Genomic DNA, 16,126 nt, shown 5'->3' with positions numbered 1-16,126 from the left:
TTTTGCCACTGTTGCTTTGTTAAAAGTATGCTCTACATAACTTTCATGCTCCAAATCATAATTAAGCTTCAATTGTTAAATGCAGAAATATATATTTTTATCCTACTTTTACAAAAGCTGGTATGACATAAGGACAACCTGTGAAATCAGAGTTGGATATTATTCTGAATGATAACAGATACAGATAATCAGAGTTGGAAGGGACCTTATAGGTCATCTAGTCCAACCCACCACCCAAGCAGGAGACCTTATACCATTTCTGACAAATGGCAGCCCAATCTCTTCTTGAAAGTCTCAAGTGATGGTGCTCCCACAACTTCCAAGGGCAAGCTGTTCCATTGGTTGATTGTTCTCACTGTCAGAAAGTTTCTCCTTATTCTCAGGTTAAATCTCTCTTTGTTCAGTTCCCATCCATTATTCCTTGTCTAGCCTACAGGTGCTTCAGAAAATAGCTTGACCCCCTTCTCTCTGTGGCAGCCCCTCAAATATTGGAAGACTGCTATCATGTCTCCGCTGGTCCTTCTCTTCACTAGACTAGCCATGCCCAGTTCATGTAACCGTTCTTCATGTTTTAGTCTCCAGTCCCCACATCATCCTGGTTGCTCTTCTCTGTACTTTTTCTAGCATTCAATATCTTTTTTATAATGTGGTGACCAAAACTGGATGCAGTACTCTAGGTGTGGCCCTACTAAAGCTTTATAGAGTGGTATTAGTACCTCACTTGATCTTGATTGTATTTCTCTGTTAATGCAACTTAGGATTGCATTAGCTTTTTTGGCTGCTGCTTGCACACTGCTGGCTCATATTTAGCTGGTTGTCCACTAAGATTCCAAGATCCCTCTCTCAGTTACTGCTATTGAGCTTGGTTTCACCCAGTCTATATGTGTACTTTTGGTTTTTCTTGACTAAGTGCAGGACTTTACTTTTAAGTAAAGTTATAAGAATGAATGTTGTGAAAGGATATATATAGTCACAAAGCAGTGGGTGTTTTCCTACTAGAGCTGCTTCTTCAGATGCTTCTCTTTCCTATCTCCCAAGTTTATTACACAAAAAGACCCAATTGGCAGAATGGCCTATGGAAAGTGGTACACACCTTCCAGATAGCCACCCTCATCAAATTCTTGCAGTCCCAACATTCATGTTGCAGTCCCTGACAAATATGAATTTGTGAAATAAGTGCTTTGTATAGATTCTCACTAAGGAAGTAGGAAAGCTTTAGAGCAACAACTGAACTTCTTGTATGAGAAGTGAAACATTTTCAAGGAAAAAAAAACCAAGAAAGTCCAGTTGCCTTTTGAAAAAACACCTTTGGGTTTAGAGCAACATTTTTTTCTTGACAAACCCAAAAAGTAAAAACATGCTACTGAATTCAGTGACACTGAACTGAGTGTGTTTATGTTTTAGAAACATATCATCATCTTCTTTCAAATTACCCAACTGTTCTATAGCATACAGCATAGGAGGGGGAGTGATGGCTAGCAACTGAGTTTGTCAGTTGGAAAGTTGACAGCCCAGGTTTGAGACTTGAGTGCCAGGTAACGGGGTGAACTTCCACTACTTGCTCCAGTTCCTGCCCACCTAGCAGTTTGAAAGTATGCAAATGAGAGTACATAAATAGATATAACATTGGTGGGAAGAAAACAGTGTTCCGTGTGCCTTGGCATATAGTCATGCTGACCACATGATCATGCAAATGTCTTTGGACAATTCTGGCTCCTTCAGCTAAGAAACAGATGAGCACTGCCCCCTAGAGTCAGAAACAACTGGATAGGGGAAACATTTACCTTCTCTAGCAGTAGTTCCCAACATTTCTGACTCCATGGAAAGGTGGCGGCAGTAGGCAGGAGGGCACTGCATGGGCAGTCTAGATCCTGCACATGTGCAAATGAAGCTTCACATGCTTGCCCACTGCTTGCACAGCCCAGTTCTCAACAGTCCATGGACCAAGAGTCACCTGTTCTATCACATATTTATTTGGAAATACAATTAGAATGTATTCATGGTGCACTTTTCCAAAATAATTCTCTCATTGTAAAAGCACAATTCTAATTAACAGAGAAATTATAGCAATAGAATTCAGTGGTATTTTTTGGTGCCCATATAATCTTCCATACTTTTCCAACCTCTTTAGGATTATCTAAATGACAGTAATCCTAATATTCTTTTCTGTTGTGAAGGTATAAACAGTCATGAGATATAGAAGATATGTGAAGATATAGAGAATGCTAATCTAGATTAGAGTTGCAGCAGGGGGGGAAAAGTTAAAATAATATAATGTGTCATATTAGTAGTGGCACAGTGGTTAGAATGTAGTACTGCAGGCTACTTTTGCAGATTGTCGGCTGACTGCAATTTGCCAGGCTCAAGGTTGACTCAGTCTTCCATCCCTCCAAGGTGGGTAAAATTAAGACCCAGGTTGTTGGGGGCAATTGGCTGACTCTGTAAACTGCTTAGAGACGGCTATAAAAGCACTGTGAAGTGATATATACTGTAAGTCTAAGTGCTATTGCTATATCAGGAGTCTAATTCAAATAGGAAGAACAGGGGAAAGGATGGATAGAAGCAGCTATGCTAGTTATTTAAAATAAATAAAATTTCTATCAATCATCCATCCAGTTTCATAATTTTTAGAAGAGACTTTTAAAGATAGATAATCAGTGGGAAGAAAAATTGAAATAAAACAAAAGTAAACATTAATTTGGTAAATGGAATGATCAGATACATTCAGCTATGTTACCAAAGAAGCATACTATTACTTACTAAATATTAAGTTATGTAACAAATATATATTTTACTGATCATTATTTGTGGTTTGGGTAAGGGGAATTCAAATTAGTTTACCTTTATACCACATTCTGGTTTTAAATTGCATAGGCAAATATTTAAAAAAAAGAAATTCCATTGTTCTGAATAAATTAGTTAGATTGAGATGTGCAAAATGTTAGAAATTACAGATATTTTTGCACAGCAGTATTTATTTTATTCCCTATGATAGTAGAATTTCTACAGATGTTTTAGATTTAAATCACCACAATTCTTAGAGGGCACCATAACATCTAGGAGAAATTTAGCTCTTTCTATTTGGTAAGCTATATGTGCATACTGTGTGGACATTTCTCCATCAGGTCTTGCAAATAAAATAATGGTTGTTTGCAAGGTCTCTTTGCAGGCAGAGAGAAGAGCACAACTTTGAAAGAGAAAGATGGCCCTTAGAGAGAATTTCTTCCATACAGTATCCATTCCCTTACCCTAATGAGCTCTCTGAATTACGGAGATGCTCAGCTGTTGGGGCCTTTCAAAGAGGAATCTCCCAGTATATTCTAAAAAACGTTAGAATGCCAGGATATCAGACAATGGTGCTGGTGCTGGCAAGAATACCGCAAGATCATTTTCTATGAAATGCTTCAAGACTGTTTTATGCAATCATTAAGAATCATGCAATTCTAAGAAATATGAGGCTGACTCTGTGCTTTCATGGTATGGCTGTGTGTCTTTTAAGTCATCATTGCAGAAGATTCTTTTTTAAAACGTAGAGAAAGAATTATGACAGCCTTAATGTTTATATTAATTGACATAATCTGCCAATTAATTTTGGACCAAAAATAAATAATCTCAATAACTGCACCCATTTGCGAAATTCTTTAGCATCTTGTCCTAGGTAATTCATTCTTGTGAGATATTTTTCCTGGTTTTCAGAGGGTGGCTATGCTGAATGTCTTTTTATTGTACAACCTAGTCTGTTGTTTTAAACAACAGAATTCAAGGGAGTAATACTGAACTATCATGAAATGCATTTATTACAAGCAGAAAGCTTGTGGTCTTTTAAACTAGTAATGGCATAATTCGATGTAATTCTAGTGTTAATCCATGTTGGGTTTACATATATAAGCTTCAGGTTTTGTGTTTCCATTTTCTATCTCCTCCTTTCACTATGTCTAAATGTTTACTCCAGTGGTGGGATTCAAAAAATTTTACTACCAGTTCTGTGGGCGTGGCAGGGGAAGGATCCTGTAAAATCTCCAGTCAGAGGTGGTATTTGCTGGTTCTCCGGACTACTCAAAATTTCTGCTACTGGTTCTCCAGAACTGGTCAGAACCTGCTGAATACCCAAGGCTGTGATTAATCTTAAGAGAAAAATCTGAATAATAAACCATGGATTGAAGCCAATAATTCTTTTTTATTTTATTTAAGAACAGCTATTGGGTTTGGACTTGGTATAGCATTATTATTGTAAGAGAACCATTTTTCAACCATGAAGGGAAAAGCATTGAAAAGCCCAAGATTCTCTCATAGAAATCTACTAAAGTATGGCCACTATTCTACTTTACGACTATGGACTAAACAAAGCAATGAAAGCAAGCTATCTTAATTATGTATTAGCATTTGCTGGCTTATTTATTTTAACATTTCTAAGAAATTGTAAGGTTGCCAATTTTTGCCTATTTTGCCTTTTATAATCAGTTTGAAAGGATGAAGAAATGCAGCTAATTTTTGCAAATCATGCTATACTGGTTTTGGTTCAGGTAGATACCTCCATGAAAATGTGACTATTCTGGTGCTAGGCATTTCTTTATCCTTTTGATCCTTCGCTGAGCTCTCATTCCAATAACCTGATTTACAAGGATTGTTGCCATTATTTATAAGACAATTCTTTCTTTCAAGGGTGCATTCCCTGCCAAGAGAATTTTCTATAGTGATTAAGAACTAGATCAGCAATGAAGATGCAAATTTTGGTTTATGGGACATCAGACCAGAATGAGAATTGCTTGCAGGTTTTCTGAAGCTGGGGTCCATTAATAAGCCAGGATAAGCAAGTGCTTCTGTTTCAGGGCTACTTATATAACAGTTTAGAAGTACAGAACATTAGAGCAGATTTTTCAGGGCACTGAGACAAGCAAAAGGCAAGTTGGATGCAAATTTTTATTTAGAAATAATATATTAGAAAATGATCATCACCAGCAAAATACCTAGGAAAATCTTGATATTCTTTTTAAACCTCCCACTGCTCTTGTTAGGATTCTTGATACTTCCGATTACAAACTGGGTTAACAAGTTATGCCTTTTGTTTTAAGATCACATAAACTGGAACAGGCGTAATACTGTAGACTTTATTGACCATTATAGCACAACAGCTGCCATTTTCTTAATATTACCTTCATACCAAGCAATAGCAAAGCTACCCAAGTAAATGTGGGACGTTACTAAACAATTAATTTAAAGCAGTCTGGTGAACAATTGTGGCTTTAAGCTGATGCAACAGTACAACAAAAATATAACATGATATCATCATCTCTTGCCATGATGACCTTGGGTTATGATCTGCTGGCAATGTTGCACCATAACAGTAATGCTTGTGCAATGTTCAGTTCAAATTTTAGATTGCAGATAGCGTCTACAATTTATTTTTAGGTTTTCATAGCTTGATATTTCAAACAATAATTCTTTCCTTCCAGTATTTTCTTTGCTTCCATAGTAGCAAAAAGGTCACAGAACCAGACAAACTCTGTAGTATGCTACACAAATTCATTCAGTCATCTTTATTAGAGAGACTAACTTTATTAAAGACTAGCATAAGAAACAAAACAAAAATCAAACAACAGAAAGAGACACATCAATACTGATTTCTTTGCATCTATGGTACATCATAGTAGAATTTACCATTCTAATGTTAGAATATACTACTGTTAGTGCAGCTCTGCTCTTCATTTATTTCCTGACTAAATGTGATACTGCCATGGACCAGATAGTATAAAACCTTAGACTATCTCCCAAAATGCACTTGTTGTTGACACTGATATTTGGATTTCTTATTTTAATGCTTTTTAAAATTTGTTAATAATAGCTGATCACAGGTTCTGGAAATAGTTTCATTAAAAAAGAAAAAAAATATGAAATTATATTTTCCTTTGAATGTATTTTTTCAACAAAAATGCACCAGCTTTTTAAAATGTTTTTCAGAATGCTTGTTTTATAACATTGAAAAGCTACTTAAGTATTTATAAAAGCAATCTTACTACTTCATATATAATTAAGTTTTCACGGGTACTTACATATATGGTGTTCAGCTTTGTTCGGGTATTTTCCCACATCATTGTAGTTGTGCTTTTAAAGTTGTAGCAATGTTTCGGCAGAATCTCATCTGCCATCATCAGGCTTCTGTATAGTGTTTGTCTGGAACAGAAGCCTGATGATGGCAGATGAGATTCTGTCAAAATTTTGCTACAACTTTAAAAGCACAACTACAATGACGTGGGAAAATACCCGAACAAAGCTGAATACCATACATAAGTACCTGCAAAACTTAAGAAAAATATATATATATATATATATATATATATATATATATATATATATATATATATATATATATATATATATATATATATATATGTTTTCTGTGGTTCTCATGGTATTTGTATGTGGATCTTTGGTTGTCGGGTTTTCTCCACGAAGATTTGAGTACCTAGGCAACGCTCGATGAGACTTCATCGAAACGTTGCCTAGATACTTCAAATCTTATGCGAGGAGAAAACCCATATATATATATATATATATATATATCCATATATATATATATATATATATATATATATTTATTTATTTATTTTCATTCTACTTTTGTAATTTTTGTCACCGATATTCAAGAATGTAATAACTCTAAGACTTCACTATTTCTAGGAAAGGGGCAGTGGACGATCTTTATCAGTTCCTGGATGGCTACCTACCACCTCTTCCAGATCCATGTCCCCGGTTTCTCCTGTGATGTCCCAATCCACTCCTGATTATATTACCAAAGCACCAGCAGCAATTGACAAACCTGGAAAGAGGCTGACCCCTTGGGAAGCAGCAGCTAAATCTCCCCTTGGATTTGTGGATGACGCTTTTGGTCCCCAAACCATTCAAGAATCTATTGTTACAAACGTCATATCAGCGGCTCGTAGGAAAACGTTATCTACACCACCTGATGACTGGAAGAGAAAAGTGGCTTATGAGCATCCAGCTCCAAGTGTCCATGCTAAGTTAGCTTCACTTGGAAGGAGCTATTCGGTGGCCACATTACCTGCCAAGATCTCAATGTCTGCTCCTAGCTCCATTGGCCATTATGGTTCCCGTCTGCAGCCTGTATATTGTAGCCAACGTGCCCAAACTGATCCTGGTATGATTTCCATGGAGTCCAGGTCTGATTACTGCGTATCAATGTCTGACTCCAATTATAATCCACATCCAAAAGGATGGAGACGTCAAACATGAAAAGCAAATGTGTCTGCTGTAGTTTCCTTCCTTGAAGGTCTAGAATGAGAATGATAAGTATGAATAGATGTTTTCTAGCCTGGTAAAAATCAAGATTTATCTAGAGTGGGACCCAGTGCTCATGATTTGTCAGTATTATAAGACCTTGATCCCAGATTTTCTTTGCCTTGTGTGTGTGTGTGTGTGTGTGTGTGTCCTTGAGAGAAACATGTATAATCAACATAAGATGAAATCTAGTTTATATAAAAGCAAATCACAACATGGTGTTTTGATGTGCTTCCATATGTGAAATTTTAAACTGGGAAGGTTATAATTGTGCAATATCAACACCAGTGAGTTATCCAATTAATCATCATAAAATGTAATCGTAGGGGACATGAAAGCAGTTATTTCCTGCTGTTTCTTATACAAGCCACCTTATGGTTAACTACCAGTAAGTGTCTATTTGTACCACCGGCTAAGTTGTGACATGTTGTGTTTTGATCTTTGTTATTGACTATGCAAATATTATTCCTAACCTAAAGAGTTCAGTTGCATTATTTTTATCTTTCTGAGACTCAAATACGATTTTTTTTTCTTAACTGCTTAGGAAAGATACTGTAATAGGGTCTAAAGTTTCATTAAGCTGATACTTCAAAGTTTTCTAGATGGAGAAACACACTTCAGTGAATGAACACAGATTTTGCTTTCAGAAGGTCCAAGATCAAGGATCTTCAAACTTGGCAATTTTAAGACTTGCAGACTTCAACTCCCAGAATTCCTGAGCTAACATGACTGGAGAAGGAATTCTGAGAGTTGAAATCCACAAGTCTTAAAGCTGTCAAGTTTGAAGACTCCTGTCCTAGATGAATTATTTGAGTTGAAGGGAAAGTCTTCTTGCTGAGATTCTGAAAAGAAGCTGTCATCTGAATTGACAATTACCTTCTTGAAGGCATCTACAAACTCATGTTACACTCACTCATTCTACATTGTTTTTGCTTAGATTGGGGAAACACATTTGCACAAATACCCTCAGTGTCAGAAAATCATTTTTATGACTAGAGGTATAACAACAAAAGTGCAATTAGAAATGAATAACACATAGCAGATGACAAGAAATGGAAAGACATTATATTTCCCCCAACTCAGTTTCTGATGTAAATCAGTCTTCAGAGCATGAGGGAGTCAGAAGCAGAATAGAGCTGGAAGGGACCTTGGAGGTCCTCTAGTCCAGCCCTCTGCTCAAGCAGGAGATCCTATACCATTTCAGAAAACGTGACTGTCCAGTCTCTTCTTTAAAATCTCCAGGGATGAAGCTCCCACAACAACTGAAGGCAAGCTGTTCTACTGGTTAGTTGTCCTCGCTGTTAAGAACTTTCTCCTTAATTCCAGGTTGCTTCTTTCCTTGATTAGTTTCCATCTATATTTCCATACTGGAATATTGCTATCATGTCCCTCCTAGTCCAGTACAAATGTACAAATGTAAATGGACAACTTGTATCTTCTAGAGAGTGATACACTCCAATCCCAGCATCTCTCACACTGGTCACGCGAGCTGCTGTGAATTATAAATCAGCAACTTCTGTATCCCTTCCTTGGAATATATTATTACTGATTGCACTCTGACTGCAGTACGATATACTATAATCCTGGAAATTAAAATTCATTTCATTTGCTTCTTTGGCACTGACCATTTTTCACACTTACGACCATTGTAGAATCCCCATGGTCACATGATTTAGCATGATGCTAAACAAGATGCTTGACAACTGACTCATATTTATGATGGTTGCACTGTCATGTGAGCCCCTTTGGCAACTTTCTGACAAGCAAAGTAAATAGGAAATCAGATTCACTTAGCAAACATGTTACTAATTTAACAACTACAAGATATCACTTAATAAATGTGGGCAAGAAAAGTCATAAAATGGATCAAAAGTCACTTAAATTTCTCACTTAACAACATAATTTGGGGGGCTCCATTGTGGTCATAAATTGAGGACTAACTGTATTGGTTTTTCATTTCCGCTGCTAGTATCTCATGAATGTTAACTCAGGAACAAATGCCATTAAATTCAATGGTACTTTCTGGTAAGGATTAAGGTTACAGCCTATCTTCATATTGTCTGGTATAAGTCATTCCTTTCCAAAGAATAATACAACTTTTCTAAAAAGAAGGAATCTTACCTTATTGTAAATTGGTTATGCAGCTTGTGCACCACTCTTTTTTTCTAGCTCAGTATCTGAAATACTGTTTCAGTAAAGATATTGGCTTTTTAAATTAAGACACTGAATTGGCTAGACCGACATGCTGGGCTCCTGAAAAACATTATTCTCATAACCAGCACAAAGAAAGTTGAAGCATGAGGGGAAAAGCCATTCAGGATGTAGATATAAACAAGTTACATGCCTCAGTATATAAGAAAAGTAAAGTTCCTACATAGGAAAACAAAACAGATTTTTTTCCCTAGCTAAGAGTTTCCCACCAGCTTCTGCATGAAGAACCCCAGTTAAATGGGTTGCAAGCCAGAGTTTGATGAATATATGAAATGAGCTCTTTTTCCTGACTAATCAAAATTCTGTCACCATATCAATCCCGAGAGCAACTGCGTTTGGCCTCAAGGCCATCTTGGGTTAGCTTAGATATTTGATACAATATAGAATGTCAAAGAATATCATCCAGTAAGTGTAGAACTCTCCAAATCCTGGAACCTCTTTACATATTCAAAACCGAATACACGAAGAGGGATTTTGTTTGAATAAAAATGTGCACTTCAGAATACAGCATTTTCCTTTATTATGGTAAGATATACCATTTAACTTTGTAAGCCAGAGACACAGCAATGAGATGGACAGCTATATAAATTCAATAAATAAATAATAAACAAAACCTCACAATATTCAGAAAGGTAAATAAAAATGTTCTTTTTAATGAAACCCACTGAGTTTAAAAACATTTGCAATGCTTATAGAGCTAAACCATTGTGACTTAGTTTCATTTTAATAGCAGAAAAAGAGAAATGTTAATTTAAAGTGTAAACATGGTAGGCTATTTTCAGAATATCACCTGTTTAAGAACGGTATGGAAGATTTGGTATACGAAGAAATTATGTGTCATATGGAGGGAATGACTTCAAGATGTTCTAGTAGGTAACATAAGCGGAAAACAGTGGCATGGATTTCAGTAAAATGAGTAGGAGACATATGTTGCAATACTTATGAAATATGCAATCTCTTTGGTGACTAGGGAAGTTGCAGGCTTTTTGTGAAATACTTATGTTGTAATGCAGTGAATCACATTCTCCTGGGTCCCTAGTACTGCAGATCAGTGTTTGTCATATGCCTGATTTTTTTTTAAGTTTTATGAGCAGAAGCTATAGAACAAGAACGGTTTAGCTTATAGGAAATATGTTTTTGGATAAAAGTAAGTGTTCTGTGGTTTGAGGGTAGTTTAGAGAAACTCATTAGAAAAGCATATATTCTATAACTTATAGATTAGTTTAAGCAAAAGATTTGGTTTTAACCAACTGAGTCTCTTTGATACAAAGCAAATATGGGCAATCATTTTTAAGTGACAGTACGATCCCTAGAATTCTGATAATTTTTCACAATCAGAAGATAAACAAGGAATTTGTGGGATATGTATACCCTAGAATTTCCAGAAATTTTAATTTGTTTTACTCAGTAATTCTACTTTTACCATATAAATGATGTGTTACTTTTTTATTGACCTCACTGGAATGTGTTCTGTTTTAAGTCATCAGGTCTGATTGCAATATTTTATTTTTTTCTTGGCTGTGATTAATCATTGTGTGAAAATAAAAATATTTCTAAATTTAGCTTTGATGGTTCAAAGCACAAAATAATATCCGATCTCAACATAGATTAATATGGTTTTGATTTCAAGGAAGAAAATAATTATTTTCTTCATTCATCTGAAAGGAAGGAGAGCTGCCAAAGAACAACAGGCAATGCAGTTTACTTTTCTTAAGCTCTCAATTTCTTATTCTTGCTAGGAATTAAAGGATCAGTGTAGCTTTTGGTTCCAGACTGAGTTTTCTGTTGTGCCTTAAAGGAACACAATGGTGGTTTTATATTTGTCTGCAAATGCATTTGATTATTAGATCCATCATCAGAACAATGATTGTGGGTGTTGAAATTTAAGCCTACCATGACTATAGCAGGCCAAAGAATGTCATGAGATAAGCAGAGGATTGTGTGTTTCTAAGTATCATGTGACAGGATGAGATTGAGATTTTGCTTCATTTATTCTAACAAAACTACTCTGACCATATTGTGGTTTGAACTGAAATTGTTCTTCTCTTTCTCTAAGACAGCGACCTCCAAACTTGACAACTTTAAGACCTGTGGACTTTAACTCCCAGAATTCCCCAGGTAGCCTTGAAGTCCACAAGCCTTAAAAGTTGTCAAGTTTGGAGACCCCTGCTCTAAGACTATCAGAACTAGCTCTATTCTAAGAAGTTAGTCCAACTATTGTCACTATGCCATGACAGAAAAGCTTGAGACAGGAATAACCCTTATTAAGACAAACTAAAACAAATTTAAACAGTTAAAAAAAATAAAAAAATTTATAGCTGCAGACTAATGCATTTTGTTCATGGCAGTTTCGTTTAAAGTTAAAAGAATAAAAATGAAGATCCATAGAAGATGACAATACTAAAATAATATGCAGAAACCAATGTACTTAATTATATAAGAGCCCATATATAGAACTAAGAGGGACGCGGTAGCTCAGTATCTAAGATGCTGAGCTTGTCGATCAGAAAATTTGGCAGTTCAATGGTTCGAATGCCTAGCACTACATAAAGGAGTGAGCTCCTGTTACTTGTCCCAGCTTCTGCCAACCTAGCAGTTCGAAAGCATGTAAAATGCAAGTAGAAAAATAGGAACCACTTTGATGGGAAGGTAACAGCATTCCATGTGCCTTCAGCATTTAGTCATGCCGGCCACATGACCAGGGAGACATCTTCGGACAGCGCTGGCTCTTCGGCTTGTAACGGAGATGAGCACCTCCCCTAGAACCAGAAATTACTAGCATGTATGGAAGGGAACCTTTACCTTTATACAGAACTAAATAGAACTCTCTAAGATTACAATCTGAAGTGTAATTTAATTCCATGAGGATATACATATAGATATTTCATATAAACATTCCTACTTTTCATATTGATAGATTCTTACCAATATTCCAATGCTGGTTTGAGTGTAAATACAGTTCCATTAACTTTAGAAATATATTTCTTAGTGTCTTACTTCTTTCTTGGCAGAAAAATATTTCTATCAGAAACAGGAAATAATGTCTATTTTTCTTCATATAAGCAAAAGGTAAATTTACCCTGCTTCCGAAAATACAAATAAATGAGATGTAAAAACCAGTTATTTACATTCTGTCCATTATACTTTTGTACAGATTGAATATTATCGGTGCCAGTCCTTTTCTTTACAAAAAAAAGCAGTATTTTGAGATTTGCATTGATTTATATTTTTTGCTAAAATGTGTGGTAATACATTTGTATGGCATACAAGCAAAAATATGGAGGCAATTTCTACTGTTGTGCTTTATATATGAAAAAGAAATTGATTTAAATATTCTAGTGTAGTAAAAGCTCTTATCTAGATCTCATCCATCTGCTGACAAAAATATAGAAATGCATCTTGTAAGATATCTATTGTGATTCAGAAGGAATTTCCATCTAAGAAATCACATTAGTAAAAATTTAACTTGCTTGCTGGGATTTACTATATATTTTTCTCTGATTAGGAATAGCAGACTGGACTGCAAAAAGCTAAGCTGCCATTTGATGGCACAAATAGAGTTTATTTGGAATTTTACTGTGGTTGCCTAGAATTTCACAATACAAAAGTAGGAGTCCTAGATCTGATCTGATAAATTTACATCTCCTTAAATTTAGTACTTAGCTGGGGGAAAAACATACCTTGGTAGCATTTTCTAAAAAGGCTAGACAAAAGCAATATATGTAAGATCTAATCAGAATAGAGTTTCTCCATCTGATGCTCTACAGATATGTTGAAATGCTACTCCCTAAATTCCCAGACCTGGAAGGTACCATAAAGCTAGCTTAAAACAGAAAACAGATGTTTATCTTGAGAGCATATTGATTTCACCTCTCTTATCTTCCAAAAACCAGCAAGTGTCCTCATTGTCATGATTCTTTCATGGTCAGTGGAAGGGTACAAAAATCAGGAGCTAGCTCTTCCCACCCCCACAGCCCTCCTTTTTTCCATGCTGAAGATTTTTTAAGTGGGGAAAGTGAAATATCCTACCAACCACTGTGTTAAAGATGTGTCAAATCTTTTGTTGATGCAACTTTGGAAGAGAAGGGGGTAATAGTAGGATGTGTTGGTGCTTTGCAGTTAGGGGAAGGGGGGAAATCCTGGGAGAGTAAAGAAGGTTGAAGTTCCTACTAATCTGAAAGCCTCACACTGCTATTCCAAGGATCTGCTGTATTTACAACATTTCTTCTGAAACAGGATCTAGGCTTTCCAAGCCTTAGAAATTCCAGTGTTATGGAAAGAAGGGCACCAATCACAGATTAGAGCAGTCCTCACTTGAGAAGAGCCATTGTCACTTAAAGAGTAAACAGGTGTGAATTTTAGTGGTGTATAGTTTGAATCAATGATACTGTATATTTATTGTGTATCGTATGAACCACTGACTGCACATACAATGATTAACTGCATATCACTGGTCTGAGTGGCCATTCAGTTGTTTTCAAAATTTGCTAAAGTCTCCAACAATGCACAGTTTGACTATCAGAGTAAAAGCAAAGTTCCCAGAAAAGGGCAAAATAATAATAATAATAATAATAATAATAATAATAATAATAATAATAATAATAATTTTACATGTCCAAGAATTTTACAAAACACATCAAGAAAAGGCAGCTCCCTGCGATAACACTAGTGGAACTACAAAAAAACTGCGCTACTCGGAACATTGTATATTTTAAGAAGATACTTGGTTGATACCTAGGACGCTGGCAGCAACCGGTATCAACCATTAGCATCAGTCACTATTATTTGTGATACTTTTTAAAATATTCAGTTGACTGAGTTTCATGTTTAATTAAAAGAGATAGTAATGAAAATAAAAATAAATTTAAAACTTGTTAGAGCTAGCGGTTAGAAAATTGAAAATTACAGTAGTGTTCATTCATTACACTTTGTTAAAACAGGAACATAGATGTCTAGAAATAAATCCAAATGAAACTATGGCATTCATTTACACATTTCTAAGATGATGATGCAAAGTTCTTTAAAAGGACTATCAGAAAAGTCATCAGGGTTGGAAAACACATGGTTTTAAGTCTTCATTAAGGGTATTTTTTGTTTGTTTTGCACACACATATATCTTTCCATCTGTTTTTGAATGAATACTTTTCTACTGAAATAAGCATGAGATTTATATGAATTTTAAGACACTCAAAGTATTATTTTTCCTCACTTTATATCATAAAATATGACAGTCAGCATTCAGGTATCTGTTATGGACATCCTAATATCTCAGAGATCTCTGTATAATCATCCCATGGATTGTGAGAGTTTATACAAAAATAGAGATATCTTTGTGTTTATTTTTATTAGCTTTGGTGCAAGTTAATACTTATTGCCACTGCCTCTATGTAACAGGAAACTTTTATGCTGTTATTAAATAATTGTATCTCAATTTCACAAACTGATAGATTGAATAAGAAGACACTTCATTAGAATGCATGATAGAGATGTAAAACTGTATCATCTAATAAAAATACTTTTGTCAATCGGATGAAAGACCTAATTTTATTTTCTCATAATTCATGTTTTTCTCAACATAATTTGAATTCATTATTTTGACCCACATATTTTCCATATGTCTTTAATCCATTTCTGTTTTCAGTCCTCAAGTACAACAAGGGTAATCTATGCACTAGAGAAAATGCACAGCATCATAACTTCTGTACCATTATTAAAACACATATAAATATTTCTTTCTTCAACTTAAAAGGGATTATTTTTGAGATTCTGTACTTTTCTGAATTGTTCATATGTAATATTTCTACATTAGAATCAGTATGGTATAATGGTTAAAATATCAGGGTAGAACCTAGGAGATGTGAATTTTAGTCTCAGCTGAGACATATTTTGAGGTTTTATGTGAGGAGGGAAAGAACTGGGATGTTGCAGATAACTATTGCAATTTTAGTTACTTCTCCAATGTTACTTCTCCAGGTAGTAAAATATTAATTAGTTCTTCATTACATATTTAGTATAATATTCAAAAACCTCGATTCATTTAATTGAGAACTGATTTTTTTTTCCTGCCAGGATCAAGCAAGATATAATTTAATCTGTCTTGATTAATTATTGGTTAGCCAAATAATATAAACTTCTCCAAAAGAAATGTATGCCATAAATCAATTAGTTCCTTAACTGTGAATACATTGACTATTTCCTTGATTAACACTACATTTAGAGGACTGCAGATTATATTTAAAGCTGTTCAATATACTAAGCTCTTTTATATTTAATCAGGTACTCTGGCATATTAACAATCAACTTTGGCTTTTCTTTCTCTTGTTATCAACTGCTATGTCCATAGGTTGCCTGAATATAAAAGTCAAACTTGATATGCTTAAAATCTGACTTACTACATTGAAATATTGCTTAAGTTACATTGGCAAATAAAGAAATATGTCTTAATAGCTTCTTTTTATTGAGAAAATATGAACCAATGCTATGTTTGCAATATGTCACTGGGTATTACATATTTTATTTACTAACTCTGTTGTTCATACATATATATTTAATAAATTTATTTTAAGTATGAAGGGGAACCATTCATATTAAGTGGCCAAAATATTGATTGCAGATCTAT

General features: G+C 35.0%; 1 protein-coding gene and 1 long non-coding RNA gene across 2 annotated transcripts in view; one reads left to right on the top strand and one right to left on the bottom strand.

Moving 5' to 3' along the window:
• Positions 1–15,036, top strand: part of SYNPO2 (synaptopodin 2) — a 96,509-nt gene extending 81,473 nt beyond the window's left edge. Inside the window, exon 5 of the mRNA XM_026697962.2 lies at positions 6,679–15,036. Coding sequence (XP_026553747.2) covers positions 6,679–7,251 — 573 coding nt within the window. The 3' untranslated portion in view covers positions 7,252–15,036. The remainder of the gene's footprint in view (positions 1–6,678) is intronic.
• The window catches only part of LOC148125447 (uncharacterized), a 95,656-nt gene that overhangs the window by 24,521 nt on the left and 55,009 nt on the right, over positions 1–16,126 (bottom strand). The window lies entirely within an intron of this gene.

Source organism: Pseudonaja textilis, chromosome 6 (genome assembly GCF_049901715.1).
Source record: "Pseudonaja textilis isolate UNSWEBS1 chromosome 6, rPseTex1.2, whole genome shotgun sequence".
NCBI lineage: Eukaryota > Metazoa > Chordata > Lepidosauria > Squamata > Elapidae > Pseudonaja > Pseudonaja textilis.
The sequence above is the reverse complement of the archived record's forward strand: the minus strand, read 5'-3'. Positions and strand labels throughout refer to the sequence as shown.